This window comes from Excalfactoria chinensis, chromosome 7 (assembly GCF_039878825.1).
Source record: "Excalfactoria chinensis isolate bCotChi1 chromosome 7, bCotChi1.hap2, whole genome shotgun sequence".
In the NCBI taxonomy this organism is placed as follows: domain Eukaryota; kingdom Metazoa; phylum Chordata; class Aves; order Galliformes; family Phasianidae; genus Excalfactoria; species Excalfactoria chinensis.
In genome coordinates this window covers 4,359,725-4,382,272 of record NC_092831.1, presented here as the reverse complement: position 1 = coordinate 4,382,272, position 22,548 = coordinate 4,359,725, and the positions used below count along the sequence as shown (strand labels likewise).

Here is a 22,548-nt window from a genome sequence, read left to right as displayed (position 1 = left end):
CAATGAAGTAAATCATTCTGTTCCCAGAATTGCATTTACAAGTTAAATTAAAAACAAGGAATGAACTGAAATAAAGATCACGAACAAGAAATGATCACAAAGGTGGATTATCTTATGATATCAGAAAGTAAACAGCTATAATACTTCTAACGAAGAACCTGGATGTATCTACATTGTTCTTTTTGTTTCACTCACATTTAGTCATCACATACTTATGAATTTTAGGCATAACTCATCACTTCACACAGCTGCTTAGATACTGCAATCTTCAGTACTGTCATCTTGCCTTAACAAAGCCATGATAAGAAAAGAAGATTTTTGGAGGGTCACGAGTTTTTCATTAATTTTGAGTTCATTGGAATGACTAAGTACACACAGCTTCTGAAAGCTGCATTATTCTCATTATTAACAACTTTATTGCCTATGATAGTGACCATACAAAATATTTCTTTTCCTGAGAATCTGCAGTCAGATGTAGTTTGCATTCAATATTTTACAGTCTTGTCTTCCCTGACAACTTTCAGCAGAGATCAAATAAATCTTGATTAATCTTCCTTGAGCTTCATATTCAGCAACCTAGCGTATTGGTATCAATTAGATAAACTATATTTTGACAAGAATTATTGAATGACTCTAGGGTAGGCCTTATTCACTAACAACCCCTTATATAAATGGATGGGGAGACTGCTTTTCATACTTAATGCATTAATAATGATTTGATAGACAAAGATCAGAACACCCACACTCCACTCATGCATTTGTAAATGCTAAGCTATGAAGCTTCCATATTGGAAAAGGATAATGAATTGCAGTACTGCAATATTCATATCATTTCACAGGTAGAATAACAAATAATTCAATTTATGCTGATTTTTTTTTTTTTAATTATTATTCTTCAAATAAAATATGGCATCAAATCATTATCCAAACATATATCTTATCACAGCACCAGTATTAATATTAACTAGTCAGAGCAAAATTTCGTGGGTTTATAATCACCTGAAAATAGGAGAATGTTCATAATGTAATTTCCCCTTAGGGAGGAAAAGAATGATTTTTTTTTGGTACAGTACTGATTGTCCAGTCTGACACAACATGTTACATATATCTTAGAGGAAGAACAGGAACAATCAAATTAATGACAATACTGCTGCAGCTTCAGTCAGCATCACCAGTAGGGAACAGCTGTTGCAGTTAGAGATATCCATCTTTCCCAATGAGTGCAGCAACCTACCCTGTGCTGGCCAGAATGGCACATGAATACAGCATGTGATGCCTGTAGGCTGGCAGACATTTCAGCTGAACGGTGCCCCCATAAGTCACACTTGCTAATTCTCCAGTGGGCAGTAAGGAACAGCACTATGTTCAGTATGGAATGAGCTTCAAATAAGTCATAAAACATTACTGAATTCACAAAACAGAAAACTGAAAGCCACCTCGCTTCTTTAATAGACTAGCTTAGCTTGGAAGGAATCTCCAAAACCGTGTTCCTATCCCAAGCAGGATTGCCAGCCACTAAATCAGGTTGCCATCCAGCCTGGCCTTGAGCACCTCCAGGGATGGAGCACCCACAGCTTATCTGAGAAACCTGTTCCAGTGCCTCACTGTCTTCCCAGTGCAAAATTTCACCATGACATCTAATCTAAATCTCTCCCTTTTTTTAGCTTAAAACTGTTCCCCTTGTCCTATTGCTCTCTCCACAGGCTCCATTTAGTCTTCTTCCTGACTGCTCTTGTGACACATATGAAATGTAGCCATGTAAGAGCAGCACCCTGAAGACAACTACAGGAAAGTCAGTATATTTGGAGGGAAGGAAAAATAGTAATAATAATAATAATAAAAAATCAGTGTACCCAGGTGATACCTGCATACGTAACTTCTGTCATAATCCTTCCAAACACCAACCTATCCTAGGAGGATTTAAAGTAGATGATTCCTGAACATAACTAAATTTGAGGAAAAAAAAAACCAAAAAACAAACACACAAAAAAAAGGCAGAAACAATTACAGAAGGATGAAATAAAGAAGCATTTCTTGCCAGCTATAGGATTATATTAACATGCAAAGTAACCGCAATCTAGTAATCTACACAGGCATGAACCGATGCATTGAGAGCTGAGCTCTGCATGTTACCTTACAAACTTAAACATCAACAAACATCCACGCTCAAAACCTGAGAGTTACAGCTCATCTCACAAGAAACAGATGCAGAAATGAGACTGCTATGCATTTATGAAGCATCCCATTCAGTCTCATGGGATTCTGTAAACACACTGTGGTCACTAAGTCACACTAAACAGTACTGCTTCAATACAGCTTGAGGAAAAGATTCCCTTTCAGGCAAACAACCCCTCTAGTCTGAAAGTATATTATCTCAGTGTGCCTCTGCAGCAAGAAATTTCAACTTCCTTATGTTAAAGTAAAGTTGATGCAGAGTGACATCAGAGGAAAGGTGGGGGGGTTGGGGAATGGGGCCAGGAAGGTTTTCGCTCGTTAGAATGCAATAGTCTACAGGCATGATTAACAAGACATATTGTTATATTTATACATTATTTTATTTGCCATCAGAAAAATAATGAATATCTACGTTGCACATTAATTGCAAAGGCAGTTAATTTACTCTAATCAGCTTGAGGTGAAGGGAGCACAAATTACCTTGAGGCTTCCCCCCACCCCATTTTGTATCAATGTAATTGCCCTGCCTTGACAAAACCCCAGTAAATAACCTTACAACCTCCAGTGCTATTATAATCAAATTTCTTGCTGCTGTCTGTGACAAGGTGGAAGATAGCCTGGGTTTGAACACACCAAACACCTCTGGCTCCAGAACAGCCACTTCCTTTCTTACCTTATTAAAGATGTGTTCCTCATCGTTTTGCTTTTTATTCCTAAGGAAGGAAAAGAGCAGGGGCAGTACAGCTACTACTTTTTGTTCACTAAAGGTGTTATGCCTTCAGCAATGAGTAAATGTCTCTTATAGCCAGCTTCTTGTTGGTACCTAGATGCATACATGTGTCAAAGTACTGTGCAGAGCATGAGCAGCACTGATGATTACCACAGAAGATCACATAGTGCTCAAATCCCACTGAAAATCGTGGCAAAACAAAGGATAAACTCTTGGGAATTAGTTATGTGGTGACTTTAGAAAATCTTGATTGCTTTGTTCCTATATCTAAACTTCTTTGAAACATAGTCTGCATTTCTGGGAAGTCAGAATCAAACAAACATTCACAACCTGAGTTCTGAACCCCAAATCCCTGCACAGCAACTAGTGGGAACGAAGCACTTTGAACTAAGATTCATAGCAACACTCTCCAGTTACAATGCAAAATAACAACCTTCCCATAGCTGCTGTCTTCTTTTTATTACTATTTTTAATTAAACTAGTAATGCTAGCTGTTGTGTGTACTGAAGTCAATAAAGTATGAAAGGGTATGTTCAAAACATGCTCTGTAAGCTCTGCCGTTCCTTGTCCAAGTTGGAACATTTAATCTTTGAGTATCAGACAGCTGTAAACAGGAAATAAATTACTACCTGAGCATTGTGCTCAGGAAGGTAAGACTCATTTTAGTACCTATAAAACAGTTAAAACTCCAGGGAAACAATGTAAAAGGTGAGGAAAAATTAAGTTTTAAAAAAAATATAGATGGGAGAGAACAGGATGTAACTTTATTATTTACACTACACATTAGGATTTGTGGTGGAATGTTTTATGAAGCAGTGATATTGGTATCAAGTGAAATATTCTGTTAAAAAGGTACATTTTACAATGCCATATCGTAACAGTTTGCCAATTGGGTTTCATCTCTTATTGACTGGATGAGACTTTATATCTGCATGCATCCATTGGAATATCGGAGGACCTGTCCCCACGCTTCGTTCTGAAGTTTAATGTGCTTCCCATTGCTAACTGAAAATTGAGAATACAATCAGTAAATGCATGCTGGAAGATAAAAATAAAAGTCTAATCTCTGCCTTAACAGCTGCTTAATTGCTGATGAAAATGATTTACTTATGCATTGATAAACAGCTTGGATGGAAGAGAAAGAGGATAGCTGGTAGGCCAGTGGCTGGAGAGATCTCTGGTGCTGAGAAAGAAAACACACTGAAATATAAAGGCTTCCATGGTCACAATCATGGGCCAAAATAAGCCATAAAGTCACACTTTGTACCTCCTCTTCCATTTTAACAAAAAGTGTCCTGGAAGCAGTTCATAGAGCTAAACTAACCAAAAGAAAGAAGGCATTTTGATACTGGAAATCAAAAGATCAAGTCATTCTATAGATTAAGCTACTCCACCTCAGAAGTGGAGTAGATGTTCTCATTGCCATACACACACCGCAAATATATTTAGCTACAAAATCATCAGCTATTTATAGAAGAAAAATAATTGGATGTAAGGGCTCATAACAGATCACTGGACGTTAGTGAGATTCATTAATCTTTCTTTTAATTTTAATGGGAATTCATTTTGTCTGAAGTTCAGAAATGGAAACAGTAAGAACAGAATGCACGTGTTTTATTAGCAGCTGTTCTTAGAAAATATTTCCTAACACCACCTGATGAAGTCAGTGATCCAAGAAAGCTAGGAAAATCAGAGAAAAGGAATGAAACTGATGGCATTTATCAAGTGTCTCTAAGTTGCTGTGATAAAAATACCATCGTTCATAACAGATATTCATTAATTTTCATTCTTCTCGAAGCACTGACCAGAAGTAAAGCACGTTTAGAGGTGCTGAAGTTGAGAGCAGTGAGCTCCAACACATGAGAATTATTCAAACAGGAAAGACACCGTTGTTGTTTTTGTACCTTACACTTGAACTTTATCTATGTGCAAAAAGCTGTTTTTCCACAACACCAGTGAGGCAAAAAGCCAAGAGTTTAACCACATCATCAACTGACAGAGATGCATTCACACTACCTCATTTGCTAGGTGCAGCAAATATTTGCATTAATTTCCAAGTCCTGCAATGCTGCAAAAATGTATAAAAACACTGAGGAAAATAAAAACCTATAAATTACATTATTTGGTTCATTTAAAATTAATTTTATATGCAACTGAAAGAAGGAAAGACTCAATATGGCAGCGATATACACCAAGAAGTTATATTACACAACATGCTCGGTTTTGCTTTCTTTTGAACACATCATGTTTGGCAATTATTCAGTTCTGAAAAAGTTGCATAAGTACTTTCTTTGCCCTTTTCCATATACACCCATATACACCCATATACACCAGCTTCTAGGAACATCCTAATGTACAATGAATCTGAAATCTGAAACACAGTTTGGCTGACAAAGGAAATGGAAGAGGCAGAAAATGAAGGATGCCAGCATCCCTTGAAACTTTACAGATGCAAGACCTAACCCCTAAGTCGGTCAGCATTTCAGAAAGTTGGGCTTCATACTCCTGTGGTTTTTTTTTAAAGATAATTTTTGGTCTTATAGACAACAAGCATAATATGGAAACTATCAGACCGAGTTCAGTGATGTAGAGCCAAAGTAAGTGGCAGTGCTGCCCAGGCCACAGGGACTGCCGAATAGCAGCATTCATTTAGCTTTCCTTCTTTTCTCTAAGTCACAGTAGCTGCCATTACCCTGCTTGCAGCTTCTCAGAAACATAACAGTTCCATAACAGCACTTCTACCAGGAGTCAGGTACTTCACTGTATGAAACAGTGCTTGTGCAGTGGTTATATTATTTGTTTTGAATGCAAAAAACAACCACCACCACCACCTAGGATCAAGAAATATTTAATATACATTCTTTTCTCCCTTGTTTATCTCAGCCCAAATAGAAACACTTTACCCAGACTCTTGACATTGACAGTCACTGCTTTATCACTGAAACAAATATCATCTCTAAAGTCTCTCCAATCTTCATCTTGTGGTTCACCTTATCATTTGTAGAAATCTATCCTATATTGTAAACACTTCCTACCAACATCTGCAGGTTTCAAATTGTAAATTAGGAGCTCTATTTCTCTGCAGTACCACAACAGCAAAACAAAACACCAGCAGGATACCAGATGTGAAAAAGACAGGATTTGGCTTGTCAAGAAGGACTTGGGTCTCATCCAACAGTGAGGGAAAACTGGAGCTTCTATGACTTTCTTGAACTCTGTTTTACATGAAGCAGCCCATTTGCTGCTTTTACTTTCTTTTTCTTTTAATCTACTTAGATATGCAGCTCACCCAATGAAAATTAACAAGTGGAGATTTGTTTCACAGTGTGGAAGATTTCCCTTCATTCTCCTTCAATCATGGGGATAGACACACATTTGGAGACATGTAAAACGACATGTTCCTAAGAACGCTTTGACTACACTTGTCACTTGCATAAGATCACTGTTGCTTTCTAGTTGCTTGGAAGAGTGACAATTACCAAGAATGTGCACATATTTTAAACTGTGTATAATAAACTTACACGACAGTAAGACTGAACATACAACTTCATAAACATATGAAAGCTACTGTCATGGCTCCTCCATTTACCATATTCTCTTTCATCAGTGAGAAAATGGCTAAATTACCTTTCTCATCCATGGCAAACTGTGAATGAGAGCTCTAGAAGCCACCACATGCTGAGAAGAAAATACAGTCCAGGTGCCTCTGGTTATTACTACCTGTCAATTTTTTTTTATTATTCTAAGAGACCTGTAAGGCTTCATTATCTGATTTTACAGCAGTGCTTTGCTGATAACAAGTAAAATCCAAGGAAAGAAAGCACAGAGAAGTGAAATTGAGCATGCTGGGAGGCAGTAGGCTGGCCATCCCGAGAGCAGAATTCTCTCCCCAGCAGAAAGGTTGGGTTAGAACCGTAGCCAACTCATTTTAAAACCTGTAAATCAAAACAAAACCTGTGCCCTGGTAACAATGCACAGATTGCATGAATTTTTATGGATGTGTGGGAACATAAGTCTCTTCTCTTCTTCTGATATCTACCCACGTTAACTCCTTCTGTGATATCCTAGCATTATTTTTCATCTTAAAGTTTTTTCACTTTATTCTTCCTTCTTTCCCTTCAATGTTCTCCCTATTTGCTTTCTCAAATAAAGTTTCCCATACCCTGTTCCCCTTCTTTTGTCCCATCTCACTCAAATTCCTCCTTTTCTATTTCCATCTACTTCTCTGATCTGAGATTATTTTTACTGCACTGAATGCAACCTTCTGTTTCTTATTGTCTTTTCTACATCTGCCTATATTATTTTTAAGTACTTTTCTAAAACACACGATAATAGAAAGGAACCGAAGCTTTCCAAAGTGATATTCCAAAACTAAAGATGCAGAGGCCAAGAGACACTAAAAGGCACAGATTTAAACACGATAATAGACAAGGCTCTGTAATTGTGATGTTCATATCTTTATTACAGTCTCTTTTCCCCTGAAACAACTCTGCAAAAAAATAACATGATAGAATAAAGTACCCATCATTAAGCCCCAATATGAGTGAATATGGAGGTGAGCCAGAGCAGAAATAGACAGCTTATTTGGCTTTTGGCAAGATAATATTTGGCATTCAATACATTAAGTGGCAATTTGCATTGTGCTTATTTAGTTAAGCATTTGCATTACGTTTAAATGGGCGAATAATAAAGAAAAAGGAGTGCTAAAAACTGCAATCAAACTATTCTACAGCCAGGAATCGCTCAAATGAGATCTAATACAAATATAATTTGAAGTGGTTTGGTTTTCTTTATTACGAATGATGCTAATAGTGATACCTTTAGGGTTTCTGACATCTTATTCGTATTTTCTTTTTTATTTTACCCAGTTCGGTCCCAAATTGGACCTTCAAGACAGTTTCCTTAAGACATCTCACATGTTTGGTACAACAGCCTCCTCATAAGCTTGCTTTTCTCATTCACCTTTTGCAGCCCTTCAGATGCAGCCCACAATTTCTGCAAATAGTGGGTTGAAAAAACAACGCAACAAACACAGAAGCGACGGATCAGGATCTGACACAGAATAAACTCTTCCAATTTTAGCACATTCATCTTTTTTTGAGTAATTTTTGGACCTTTCATCTGAGGTCCTGCACCAGTAACCTGACTGCAGATTTGACCCAGCCCACTCCTGCCCACCATCATTCTAGCTGCCAGACACTTGCACATTCTTTGTCATTTCCTTGTGTCAGTATCTTCAGGCGACAGCTGCAGAGGTACACAATCTTTCATATGTGTGAGGAAGTAAGTTTGTATTTCTACTTAGGATTCCAATCCTCCTCTGAGGAGGCCCAAACTTATTTAACTTTCAGCAAGACAGTATTTGCCATTTAATATATTAGAGGATAATCCATATTGTATTTGTTGAGTTGTGCTATTTGGAACATTAAAGCCCAGGAACATTTATTTTGCAGTACTCTAAATTGACTGTAGAATCTGACAGCAGAACTTCCTGGAGATTTTGGCTGCAGCTGTATCTCTGTTTTATCCTATGTATCGAACTGTACCATACAGTCAGCACTACATATGCTTTCATCCATGCTTATATTTGAATGCAAATGACCAAGCTTACTTTTGAGTTACTGCTTTTAAATATATGTGCTGCATTCTACCCTAGAAGGCAAGCAAAGCTTTACGTTAAAATATTAACATTTCATAGGCAGCATCACCTGCTACCTTCACCTGCAGAAGCAGATGCTTCCAAAGTGATATATTTAATTCATCTTTAGACCAAAAATAAAATAAAATAATAAAAGAGAGAAAAAAAAATCCACAAAATAAACCTCCAAACCACATCAACAGCAGCGATCTCACAGAAAGCACAATCACCATCTGACATAGCAGGGAAGCAGGGAAAACACTGTGGGGCACAAGAGGCACCAGGGGCCCCATATGGTGCAGCTTGTTTTGTCAGCAAGCAGAGAGCACTCACCCATGCATATGTTACTGCTTACGCTGTTTAACTGGTCAATGATGTTAATTATAATTAGATGTTCGCTGCAGATCTTTATAGCTTGCATGCATACAGGAACACAGATTTACTTCATTAACTAACTATAGCCTAAATGGAAATATTTCTGAAGCTAATGTTTCTGAAAACTATTAACAGGATTTAGTAAAGTAATATTTCCTGTAACTAACTGGCAACGGGGAAACTGATAATGCAGCCAGGTCTCTAAGGATAACTCTAGAAGAAAGACATGTAGATCCTAACCCAGCCCCATGGTTTATATGTAGATATTCACAGAAATAAATCTCTTCTCTAATACCTTTGTATTGCTTATATAGCATACTTTGTCCTACTGAAAAGCAGTATTGTCCTGTAAGTGTTTATTTCTTTCCTGTTTTCATAAAGGTCAGAAGGCAGCTGAGGCTGATGGGCACCTGCTGCCACAGTCACTCCCCCATGAGCAGTCACTCCTGTCATTGTGGCAGCTGCCGCTTCTGTGCCTTCCAACATTACTTACACAAATGGAAGGGGAAAGACTGTAGAAAGAGGTTTCTGAAGTTCCGCTGTGCAAAAAGGGAACTATCTTTAAGAATGGTAAACAGTGTATAATAGAATATAGAACACATCTTGTTTTGAAAGACTCCATTTTGCTAAGTCACTAACTATTCTAGCTACTCTTAGTCGTGTTTTAAGGCTGGCTTTTGTTATCCTGGATTCTTGCATGGGTCAGGAGTGTAGCAACACTAACTGTTGACTCCACTCATCCAAAAGCCTGTATAAGATGTGTCACCAGTGCAAGGTCATGCATTCAAATGATAGCAAGTATTACAATGTAATGCAGTCTGAAGTTATCACACTACACAACCAGAATTCCTTTTGACCAAGATGCTCAGTTTCAAAGCAGTCTGCCTGATGCACAGAGTGACCACACTGTATGCAGCCCCGTGCCCTACAACTGAAATGCATTTTGTTAACCCTACTGTCTCCTACAGTCTCCCAGATCATCATACTCCCTTCACAAAATCCTCCCAAGTGTAAGCAAAGTAATCTGTTTTACCAGTGAAATTAAATGCAGAATTTTAAATATTCTGATGTGCGCTCAACTTAAAATACATTAAGCCTGACATTGCACAGCACTTTGCCTTTGATAGTAAGGCATTATATACTCAATACCTTGATCCAAATTACTTCAGACAGCTGGACACAGCCCAAACTGCTGCATACCAAGGACACAGGTGACTCACACTGGATATCCACATAAGATTAAATACAAAAGCAGTAGTGCCTTGTGGAACACTAAGCTAAAACAATTCACCAGTGATAGACAGGAATGCTTACAGAAAATCCTGGACAAAATCGTATGTAGAATTCAATTTTCTTTCCCAAGATAATAATACTTAAAGAAATATTCATGCCTTACCTCACTCACAACAGCTTCTCCACAAACAGAAATAACAAACAAGAACAGCTTCATTAAGCCTGGTAGTTACTATGGTTTACAACATGCACAAGAGCTGGGTAAGAGAATTCAAGGCCTACGTACATGAGTTTTATGCACTTGTCATGAACAGATACACACTATGTAAAAAAAATAAGGCACCATAACAAACACATCTGAACAGTCTCAGCTATAGCAGAATTGAATATGACCTGTAGGTATTCAGATCTTTCAAACCTAAGCTGCCAACGTACTGAATATTGAAATATACATTTTAGATATCAGTATTAAGATCTGTTTTGAAAATGTTACAGTTCATTTTTGAAGTGTGCCATACATACACTAAAATATCAGAATGGAAAGTATTAATGTTCAGAAAATTGCCTACCTGATAAACCACAAAGCTTTAACCGTGAGTCTAATAAATGAAAAGCAAAGAAAAATCCTTTAAATTTTGAGAAGATTCAACATATTCATATTATAAAAACTTGTCAAACACTCCAAATCACAAACAAGACTGTGGCTTGGGGTAGTCAACCAATTTCTGTTCCAATTTAAATATTTTGGTTAGAGGTCTGATTTTCTGTTGAAGTCAGTGTAATCCCTGTTGGAAAAGCAGTTTTGCATATTTTCCTCTCCTTATGCTCAGACAAAGGAGCTGTGCCATCAGAAAGTAATGCAACATCGTGATAGTCTGCTTGATAAGATCAGCCAAGAGATGGTGCCAAACAATTTTTGTGTCTAAGTCTACAGACAAAACTGCATGTTTACAAAGCTTAAAAAAAAAACCTCTAAGAATATAAGCAGCTAATTTTCAGCAGGTTAAAAAGCAATGAGTTTTAAATAGCTTATTACTCATAATTTCTCTTTCTCATGTTAAATCTGTTGAATCTAAATTCTGGTGTATTTTGATTTCGCTTTGCAGACTTGCTGCAAAGTAATAACACGAACCATGAAGTAACAAAGTTTAAGCAGAACCAATGAGAGTGCTTATTTCTTCATGGCCTTGACTGCACTACAAGTTTGCATCTCTAAAGAGCTAATTGCCAATTGATTCAAGGTAAGCATGTTTTCACATAGTGGCCTGGACACCATCCAAACACGCAAGTATAAAAACACTTCGCCTGAGGCCAACTACAAACTTGGACCATATCTTGTTTGTATGTGTGTCACCTTACCTATGGAAGAGAAATAAGTAGCTCATACTGACTGGCAATGAGCAATCCTAGAGACAAGCAAAAAGTTTCCAGCAGTACAACATATTCATTTCAAAGCATAAAGTAAGAACTTCCTCCCCTGCTTTTGCTTACTTTGCTGTATTTTTCAATATGGTAAAGCAGAGAAAGAGGGAAATGTCAGTAACTCAGGATAACTCATCATTAAAAAAAAGCTGCTCCTCACCCATGGGTGATGCCCACAACTGCTGTCATTAGCCATGTAGGCCATGCAGCAGTTGCAGCACCAGTCCACCAGCCCTTCCTTTGCTCCACCAAGGGCAAAACCAAGGGCTGAAGCAATGTTACCACTGTACCAGGCAAGCAGGAACACCTAGTTAATGTTTCTATATGTTACTTTTGATCCTCAACAGAAGAAAGCCGCTTAGATTTGCATCTACAGAGCAATACAAGTGCAGCTTTTAAACATACAACTTGATAGCTCTCTATTAAAATAAAGGCACTTCTTAAAAGGTAAGGATGCTGTTCATGGGTGTGCACTTTTGCATATTCTCCTTGATCTTTTATGTTTTTGACAAAACTCTTTTATACACAGTTTTCACTTTCATTTGTAGTAAAACTCAGCACCTCTGAAAGAAAATGAAACAAATAAAAAGCCTTAAAATGTGCGATTTTGTGCCCCTTTTACTATAAATCTCTCCAATCCCTTCAAGAGGGAAAATGAAATAACTTGCTACTTTAGTAATGTATCAGTTGTACCTTTTAAATAACAATATTGAACTGTCAGAAGATACATTTATTCACCCATGTTCTCCTAGTGTCCCACTCTCTGAGATTACAGTGGCCTCAAGTTGCACCAGGGAGGTTTAGGTTGGATATCAGGAAGAACTTCTTTACAGAAGGGGTCGTTAAAGCACTGGAATAGACTCCCCAGGGATGTGATTGAGTCACCATCCCTGGATTTGTTTTGATGTGGTGCTCAGGGACATGATTTAGTAGATGGTTATTAGGGCAGTATAGTTAGGTTCATGTTGGACTTCATGAAGATTTTTTCCCAACCTGAGCAATTATATGATTCTGTGCAAGCACAGATATCATATACTTTTATGCTAGAATGCAAAGAGTGGTGCAAAAATAAATAAAGGTGTGGCCATCGCTATAAAAGAAGACTTAGGGAACTCTGTAACATCATACTTTCTGTATGCTTGAGTGTCCTTCTCTCACTACACACACTCTCTGAGCCCAGTCTAATGTAAGTACTTCTTAAAATAGATGCGTCTTAGTAGTTATTGTATAAGATATTTTTATGTGCTTCCACTCATGCAGTGCTCTAATTCATATCAGAGCTTGTCTTCCACAGAAATGACCTTACAGTAGCTGACTAGATAATAAGCCCATCAGGTAATAAGAAAAATAAAATAAAAGGGGAATTCAGATGGACACGAACATAATGTACATGCATTATAAGAGCCTTAAACTCCCATTTATATTCTCATTCAGAAATAAAGTGCCCTCAATTCTCTCTAACTTAATTGCTTTCATCTTGGAGGAAAATCACTGATAGGGTGATTTAACTCTTGTAGATTTTACCTGGACAATTCAGGGACTGGAAATAAAGAGAAAGGACTTTGAGACCTCCATACAGGAAGGGTATTGTAACTGTTTTCCATTCCTTCACCACACTTTACTTCATAAATTCAGAGTAATTTCAGTAAAATACGACAGTTTTGTTCAGAAGCTTAATTAGCTAGGGGCTGAAGAACAGATCTGAGGGCTGAAATAAGGGTAACAACACTAATTACACAATTTAAAATGAAAGCAAGATGATGCATTGCGCATCAGCTATGAATCGCCCCAGGTAATCAAATTCCTGGAGTTGTATTAGTGTTGTTGCTGTTCACGTGTTCACCTTGGTTTGTTGAAGCATTTTATTTCCACTGACTTTTTATCCATAATTATTGACACCACTCTTCTGATATTATTTTGCATGTGCATGTTTAGTCATAACATATTACTTCAGGAAAGAGGGCAGGTGAAGATACCCTCATTTCTTTCTGTCATCAGGAGCAACAGCAAGGTATCCCAGTGAGCAGATATGTACCACTACAGAACAAACTACAGGAGGGAGATCTGACTGAATGTTTCCTTTTCTCGTTTGTTTTGGCTCCACAGTTGCATTACCTCCATAGAATTATTAATCATAGAATCATTACGGTTGGATAAGACCTCTGAGTTCATCTAGCCTGTCTTCTCACAGCCAGAAAGGCGTTGTGAAGGAGGAAAGCAAGCAAGAAAAGCTGCATCCTTAATGATATTTTTTTTCAGATCGTCACTAATTATGATGAAGTTTTATTTTTTTTCCTGAAGAGAATTCTTTTCCAGGTTACCTTTAAAACACCCTAAAAGTTATTGTGTCTTACATGTATCTTACAGCTCTTTGAATCTCCTTTGTGACAAGAAAAGGAACTGAACCCTTTTAATAATGGTGTTATTAAAATACTAATGATTTTGCTGTTTAAAAGTGAGCCTTAATGATTTTAACACTCCTCTTTGATCGCCAAAGAACGATGATTAATCTGAGAGGGGGAAAAAAGTTTTAAGACACAGAGATGTCTCTCAAGCCTTGAAAGTGCTATAAAAGCTCAGGAACAGGAGAGTAAAAAAGGGAATAGAAAAGGCAGTAGACAATAGGTGTAGATATTTTATTTTTATCCCCCAAACCTCCCCTGTCTAAATAACATTGAGGCAAATAAAGAACAATATAAAATATATATATACTGTCTTGACCTCCTCTGCTTTTTTAATTCCTGCTCTCTTCCTTCCCTGCAAGAACCTTCATCTCCTCACTGAATACAAATCCCTGACATTCCTTGACTGTGAAATCACTGCAGTCCAATCATTTACCTCACTGCCAGGCCAGACCTAAGGCATTTTTCTTTCTCTCTATCTAAGCAACCTTGGGAACAACACCAGACCTGAGATTTCTCAAACCAGGCCATCCTCACAAACAGCCACAAAGATCCCCATTCCCAAGAGATGCTGAAAGCAAGACACGACTCAAATCAAATCTGACCCTTTGCCTCTACTCCCAAACAAGATCCCATTTTAACTTGCAGTTGTCTTTTACTGCCATGCATTTGCCTTGTATTATGCTTCATTCAAGGCAAATAAAATAAACACAAAATATAAATGCAAACACTATTCATTTATATAGAAAATGCTCATCTGATGTTCCTTTTTATTTTTTATTGAAAGAAACAGAGAACAAAAACCATTTGATGTTCTCTATTTAAGATTGATTCATTGATAACATTGATTAAGGTCTCCTGCCTCCTCATCATCCAGTTTGCTTTTCTTTGGCTACTGTGGAACTCATAGTGAAGATTTTTTAAAGCTCCGCCTATTCAGATACTCCGTCAAAGACGTAACCCATGCAAAAAATCATTCCTCTTAAGCTTTTCTCACCACTGACTTTGTTACTGTGAACTCCTCTGTGAGCCTCACAGTACATTTCATCCTATCCAATAACTACATACACCTCAGGAGAATCACATGCAGCTCAATTAACAAAATACCTGACTATAGGTGGTCACTGTGGCTGGTAGCAGGGTTTATGTGGCCAATATCCAAGTTCCACCCACTACCTGAACCAGAAGGATTTCAGACATTCAATACATTCACAAGTAAAAATGAATGCTTTAAGAGACAGAAATAACTTCACTTGCATCCCTTGTTCACCTTTGAGGTTAAGACATGTTAGCAAATCACTGCTACTGTAGATTTTCAAGTGAAGATCTGAATATATTTTTTGCTATTGTACCATTGTACTTCTCTGGAGTTATTAGCATTTCCAGGAAATACAGCATAGCACTGTAACACATTAAGAGATGCTGTTATAGCCACAGTATCACAGTTCCTTGCTGGATGTGTTTACAGTTGTTGTGTGAAAGAACTGAACAGATATATATTTTTTTATTTTTTTTTTTATTTTTTATTACTTTCATTATTTCTACAGTGTAGCAAAAGGAAAAACTGATTAAAAGATTTATCCAAATATTTACATGACACACAGTGTTGCGGTATTAAAGAGTGAGCTCGATCTCCTTACAAATCTCTTGAGCAGTTACATCTTTTCTCCACATTGTTATTAACACAACTTTTAAATGGCAGCTACAAGATCTCATTACTGAGCCTTCAGCCTCTAATTGGGCATCCTCTGCCATTCTTCTCTCCCTCCTCCTATTCTCTCCCTCCATACGCCTTTCCTTTCTAGTGATTCACACACATGATGTCTAATCCATTTCCTCGCTCCCAGTACTTGTCTACATTCTACTCTGTGCATCCTCCCACTCGCCAGCTTTGCGCCACACATCCTTTTTGTAATCTCACCCTGCATGCCCTTCTTCTACTCACACTCATTTATTTGGATCAGTTTTATAAGTGTGCTCCTTAAAATTCATGTTTTTTTCCATAAGCCTGGGAAATATAATAGAAAATGATGACCAGCATCATAAGTAGCATCAGAGCCAATATAACAGGCCACGTGTAACCAGACCCAGGTATCAGAGCCTTTCATCTTTCAACTTAAAGTTCATTCTTAGAAAAATAACACAAGTTCTCATTCAGTCCCTGCATAATAAGAAATAAGCTCAGTAGTTCAGCTGTATGCACACAAAAGAATATATAAAACCACCACCACTAAATATCTAACAAAATGCAGAGGCATAGAGATGGAGAATTCATCACATTCACCTAAAGTATGAAATTAAGTAACTTTCCACCTATTTTGTACTTATTAGTAAACAGAATTTTTGGTTCAGAAAGCAACAACTAAATGCAGCTAAAACAATTCAGATGTGAACTGATAAAAACAGAAAGGCTTAACCTCATGCTACCAGGAAGAAGTTTGACATAGACTTAGTGGTTAGGACTGAGTTTGAAATTCCTTAACGCAGAATATGGCCTTCTCTGTGCAGACATACTTCCAGCTTTTTGAAAAATGAACATGCTATGACAGCAATATGCATTAAAAGAACAAATACCTTAAAACATGACTATGCCTTAAAACATATATTTTGCTATAAAAAAAGCCCAGAATAGCTTGGCCTTCATATTTAAATAAAGAAGTAATTAAATAGCAAAATCAGCAAGTTCCTATAATAAGGAGATAACAGCACACTAATACTCTGACCTAGTGTAGCAACTGACAGATCAATACAATGGGAAAGGCATTATAACAAGAGTGTGATGACGAAAACACCAGCATAATAGAACGGTGTTATAAAGGAAGGGTAGAAGATCGGTCACCTGCATCAGAAGATTCCAGATTCACAGGAGAAAGCTTCACCAAGAAAGGATCTCCAGAAAGAGAGCCTTCCTGGTGCCAGTCAGCCCTTAAATGAGGTCTAAGAGAGATGGAGCCAGACTCTACCCCTTCCAGTCATGCAGGTGAATTATCTTCACCTGTGCTCTCAGGGCTGACCGGTCTTTTCCCCAGGTGCTCAATCAGTGGTTCAGGCCACAACTCAACAGTTCCCATACACCTAGAAATAGGTCTCAACTAGAATCAGCATGAAAAAGTAAAAAGAAAGATTAAGAAAAAGGAGAGAGAGAAAAAAAAAAATGGAAGAAAACATTTTTATACAGCCAAAATGTGTTTGATTATCTCTTTGCATTCTGTACCAAAACCCAGTCGCTAACAAGCACAACAAATGCATAAACTGGGGATAACTAAGTATGTTAGATATTTCATTAACCTAAAAACATATGTCAGATAATTAATAAAATTGCCAACAAAAACTGTGAAGAAATAACTCTCATTAAGTGAAAAATATGAAAAAATAATAATAATTAAAAAATTCCATCCAGTTTTTGCACCATGATTAAATCAGTATTGCTGTATAACGTTACAGCGTTAGGTCTCTTCTGGACTCCCTCCAGTCCAGCACTTCCATCTACACTAAAATAGATGATACGGCACTGGTAAAGGGAACTGTCTGAATAAGAATGGTTTGCAGCTAACAAATAGATGGAAAATCAGTCTTTCTGTTCCATCCCTCCTTGCAGAATCAAAATTCAGGATAACATTCCTACATCCCTGACAGATAAGATTATCTAATGACAAGCTGTGGATGTATCTAGTAAATCCTGCAAAGAATACACAAGTGAACGTATAGGAAAAAAGTCTGCTGCTTGAATATTTGAAAGCTTCAAATTCTCTCACATCAGAACATGCAGAAAAATCAATTTGTATGTGAATTTTTACCTTTCTTTTAAAACAACACGGCAGTCAGATCAAGTCAAGCTTACCATCTGCTGCGGGTAGACGTACAGCCATATTCAAGAATTACATTATAAAACTTCTTTGTAAACTTTACATGCAAGCTGTTCTTGTCAGAATTAAAGTCATGGTGATCATGCATCTTAATATTCAATCAGGCTTTAAACAAAGAGTGACAAAAGTCCACATATGGATGACAAGCTGTTCTACTGTAAATATTTTTGTATTTATTGAGAAGGGGCTTATGGCAGTTTAGGATGCGTTCCACCAGGCTGAAGTTTCAGCTTTAACTGCTTACGGACTAATAAAACGAAAATAAAATCCCTTTTCCAAAATCTTCACTGAAATTTACAGTTTTTAAATTAACTTGTTCATTCCTATTTAGCTGTGCTTTTACTTCATCATTTGCTTAAAGTTTTTTCCCAGCTGGCGGCTGTTAGGAACAGAAGATTTTTAGTACCCTGCATTTTAAGCAAGGCTTTATTCCCAAGTGGCACTGAACATAACTATGGAAGTGAAAAAGCAAATACCATGTGCTTTTATCATTATAGTTGACCCTCTAAAGCAGATTAAAAATCTCCCAGTTCTTTTTTAATGTAACTTGCCAGAGCCAGTCTTCATATTTCTGCAGCTAAGGGGATAGAGTATAAAACATTCCTTTTCCATGCACTCCAGTTATAAAAACATGTAACAGGAAAAAAATAATCTCATGACAAGTAGGGATAAAATTGGTTTTCCAGTTCCGTTTTGAAAAGTTACAAGGCACTCATTGCTAATAATATTGCTAACTACTTGCTACAGGTTACACGTTCTATTACAGCAACTATAAAAGTAACTCAGGAATGCAGAATAATGAAAGAGATACATTGTGTGCAGTTACAGATGAGCATACGTCATATAAAATCAACATTTCCCAATGCAAATAATTAATCTTACCCTGAGGTTGGATCAACAGCTATGGCCTTAGGGTTACTGAGGTCCAGCTCAATGAGCGTAATGCACACCGTTCCGTTCTGGTTGCAAACGAAGATCCTATCACTGACATGATCCAGAAAGTAAAAATTCCCAGTGATCCAGTCAATTGCTATTTGCTGCACATCTGCCAAAATAAACAAATAAATAAATAAAATAAAAAGGAGAAAAAGAAAAGCTCACGACTGCAACGGTAATATAAATAACTGAAGCAGTAACCATTTCACCAAATAAATGCTCTACTAAAGAGCTCAAATTGTTTCTACAAGGAGAACATGTATATGGCATACAGTAAGGAATTCAGTTCCCTGTGGGTGAATACTTGTGGGAGAGAGTTTTCCTTTCTAAGTACAGAAGTTTCATTGCAGCTTCAAGGATAAGAAAGGTGCCCATCTGTGTGCAGTTCTATTAAATATTTTAAATTTTGTCTGTGGCACTTTTAATGATATATTCAAAAGCAACATCACTGAGGGCTGGTGCAGCTCTAAGAGAGGGACTGGAAATGGCTCACACATACTGCTCATAACAGGTTATTAGATACGTGTAAAGGGAACTAAAAACTGACTAGAACTATTATGAATCCAAAAATCTTTTGTGTAGTTATTAATAACTAAACCACACTATGCAACAGTAAATGTGTGCAGTGAATTCACCCTCAACATTTATTTTTTCTTGTTGTTCTGAACAATCTCAGCGAGTTTTTTCCATGCTTTCAGTTTTCTGTATTTCTATCATCCTTCACATGTTTTTTTACTTTATTCCCCCCACTCAAACAAGAAACTGTCGCTTCTACCAAATGTATCCTCTGTGAGAGAATATAAAGTGAACCTGACTAAAAAAGAAATTCCAGTCATTAAGTTTTTGACAATAACATAGGTTTTATGAGTTATGTATTTCCTAAATACTTAAACTACACGTGGAGACCCATGCAATGTCCTTCAAAGTGCAGATAACATCAGATTTGCTCAATAAAATATCAAGAAGGCACCAGCTGTATTGCATCTCAGCCATCCCATTACACAGTTCATTGCTGTCTCTTCTATTTCACATTTCTCCCCTTCTGCTATTCATTTTTTCTTTTAATTCAAAGTGAATATTATGCCTCTCCCCTTCTGATAGCTCCTATTATGAAGACATGCTGAGCCACAATAAAGGAATGCTCCATTTAGTCCAGGATCCAACCTCCAGAGCAGGCCAATGTCAGGTGTGCCACGAGATATACAGAAACACTAAGAAATATTTCATACAATGGGAAGGAAAACACTTTTCTTTTTTCTCATGAAAACAAATGTTAGAGCATGCTTTTAAAAAATGTCAGAAAACACACAGTCCCTCTGGAAGTCAGTAACAGTTTAGAGAGTTTCTACTTTCCATTTTCAGAACTTGGATTTTGAAAACACTGGTGAAGAATGAAAGTTGCAAAAGAGATGTTTATAATAGACATGAAATTGGTAATTAAATTCCTGCAATGTGAGTCTTGGAAGACTGCTATGCTTTGGGAAGCAGAGAAAGAACATGCTGGGGAAGGGGATTCTTTTCTTACCCGACTTTCATATGCACTTGAAAGGTATGATACATACAGCTTGTTATAACATAACAGATAATGTGAATATTTTCACATCTTTAAAGTGCAGACTTCATTTTTTTCAGTTATTCATTAACATGTCATTAACAAGAAATGACATTAAGCAGGCGTTTATGGTACACAGGGAAATTAATTGGAGGTCATACTAAGGACAACCATTTGCATCCAATAGTTGGAACAGAGGTTGCTCAACAATCCAGAAGAAGTGAGACATCCAGAAGCAATTTAACAGAATAACCTCTATGTCAGAGACTTCAAAAACCATTTGTTGCTCTTAACTCCTATTTTTCTGCTTTCCCTTCCCCAGCAGGTTATCTTTGAGAAGAGCATAGTAGCAGCAGCACAAGCTATTTGCAAGATGCGAGCTCATTCTAAATGCATTCCTTGTAAAGCTGCTCATTACAAAGTATGCTATGCTGGGTCACAGTTTCCAGAAGCAGCAGCAGAGTAATTTGTACTTTTCTCCAGAAGTCTACAGCATGAAATGGAGGAGGTCTCTCACTATGCAAAGAACATATCTCCCAACAATAAATATTCTGGTTGTGCAGTGAATGCAGTAATTAACTTAGACATTCAAAGCACAGTCAGATTTTCATTTAATGGTCAATCTAACACAAATATGTTGTGTATTTTGAATTCCACTGTTGTGGTTTAGGTTTTGTCTTTTTTGTACCATCAGCTCTGCTATACGTAGGACACATCCAATGGCTCACAAGAGAAGTTTAAAAAGAATTGTCCAAATCTACTCCACTGTGAAATCATATCCCACATGAGAAATTCACTCCGCTGGCAGCTTTTATGAATCAAACTTTTAATATCTATGGTTTCACTAGCAGCTATGCATTAAACTACTTTGAATGGCTCCCGCAGAAGTCAAACACACTATATACCATAGAGATAAGGCTTTGGTTGCACTGGGGACTTTTAAAATATACAGTTATGTGCTCAAGATGTCATTGAATTTATTTCATGCTTCTTTCTGGATTCATATATTAAAGCCCAGTATGTGTAGACAGGCTGGTCTGCTCACATTTTAAAAGTAATTAATTGCTTTTTCTTTTATTCATGCAGTTTCAGAAATCTCTAAAAAGAAATGCTGCCTCCTAAAAACACACAGATTTATTTTGAGTCATCTTGTATATATTTTTGAGGTTTTTTTCCTTGCTTTTGTAGCAGTTTCAATGGAGTATTTCTGCAAAACACGGACAACTTTCCTTTAGTACTTTCTAAAACCCCTTAAAGAGTTCAGAAAAAAAACACTAAGATATCACGTCATCTAAATCTTACTCTAGTAAATGAACATGGGCACTAGCAAAACTTTCTTTTCTCAAACATACAATTATTATCCTACTTCGAGAGAAAAGAGCGATTTCATGTGAGGGCAGCTACATCTTCAAAAGGAGCTGCAAAGACATATCTTAAAACCAATATGCTGTTTATGATAATCAGAACCGCATTGAATGATTGTCTATTTTCATTTAAAATTTCTAATATATATCTTAGAAAGCTCACATTTTAATTTCAAATAGGGACTTGTAGAACAAAAGAAAAACGGTTCCATATTCCTGTATTTGTCCTACTGCTGTAATCAAGGATTCAACACAAGCGCTGCCCATTAACTTAAATAAGCTAGCAGGTTTTGTTACTTACAAACCTGGAAAAAAATAAATTACTCGAAATAAGAAAAATTTGAACGTTTTCTCCCTATATGCACTTCAATAAAAGCTTCTTATTTTTAATGCAAGAAGTGATCTAAGCAAATGACATGGGGAACCAAAAGTTACGACTCTTTATAGAAACCTCCAAGCAAACAGAGGAACTATTCATAATTAAAACTAAAAATGCTCAGTGTGTTCCACATATATTTCTGGTTAATAATTAAAAAGACAGATGACCTCTATTTCAAGTGCAGGAGCTTCCACTGTGTTATAGGTCTAAATTTTCCCTTGTTCTGAACATGAGTGCAATGGGAACTCTTTAAAGATCTTGGAAATGCATTTAAGACTCAATGAACAACAATTCATTGACAACTGATGGGGTGGGGAAGTGGTTTGAAGAAGTGGTTCTGCCTTCAAAACGGTAGCAATCAGTGGGCCATTTCCTGACCGCCACAAACACTGGCTGGAAATCTAAGGTGAGGGAAAGGTAGTGCCTGCTGCTCCTACTGCATCAAAACTTCAATTGTTTATGCTACAGGCATCTTT

The 22,548-nt window shown here is 37.1% G+C and overlaps 1 protein-coding gene across 1 annotated transcript in view; it reads right to left on the bottom strand.

The window, feature by feature from the left end:
- The window catches only part of LRP1B (LDL receptor related protein 1B), a 563,267-nt gene that overhangs the window by 206,500 nt on the left and 334,219 nt on the right, over window positions 1–22,548 (bottom strand). Inside the window, exon 7 of the mRNA XM_072342527.1 lies at window positions 18,724–18,886. Within this exon, the coding sequence (XP_072198628.1) occupies window positions 18,724–18,886 (163 nt within the window). The remainder of the gene's footprint in view (window positions 1–18,723; window positions 18,887–22,548) is intronic.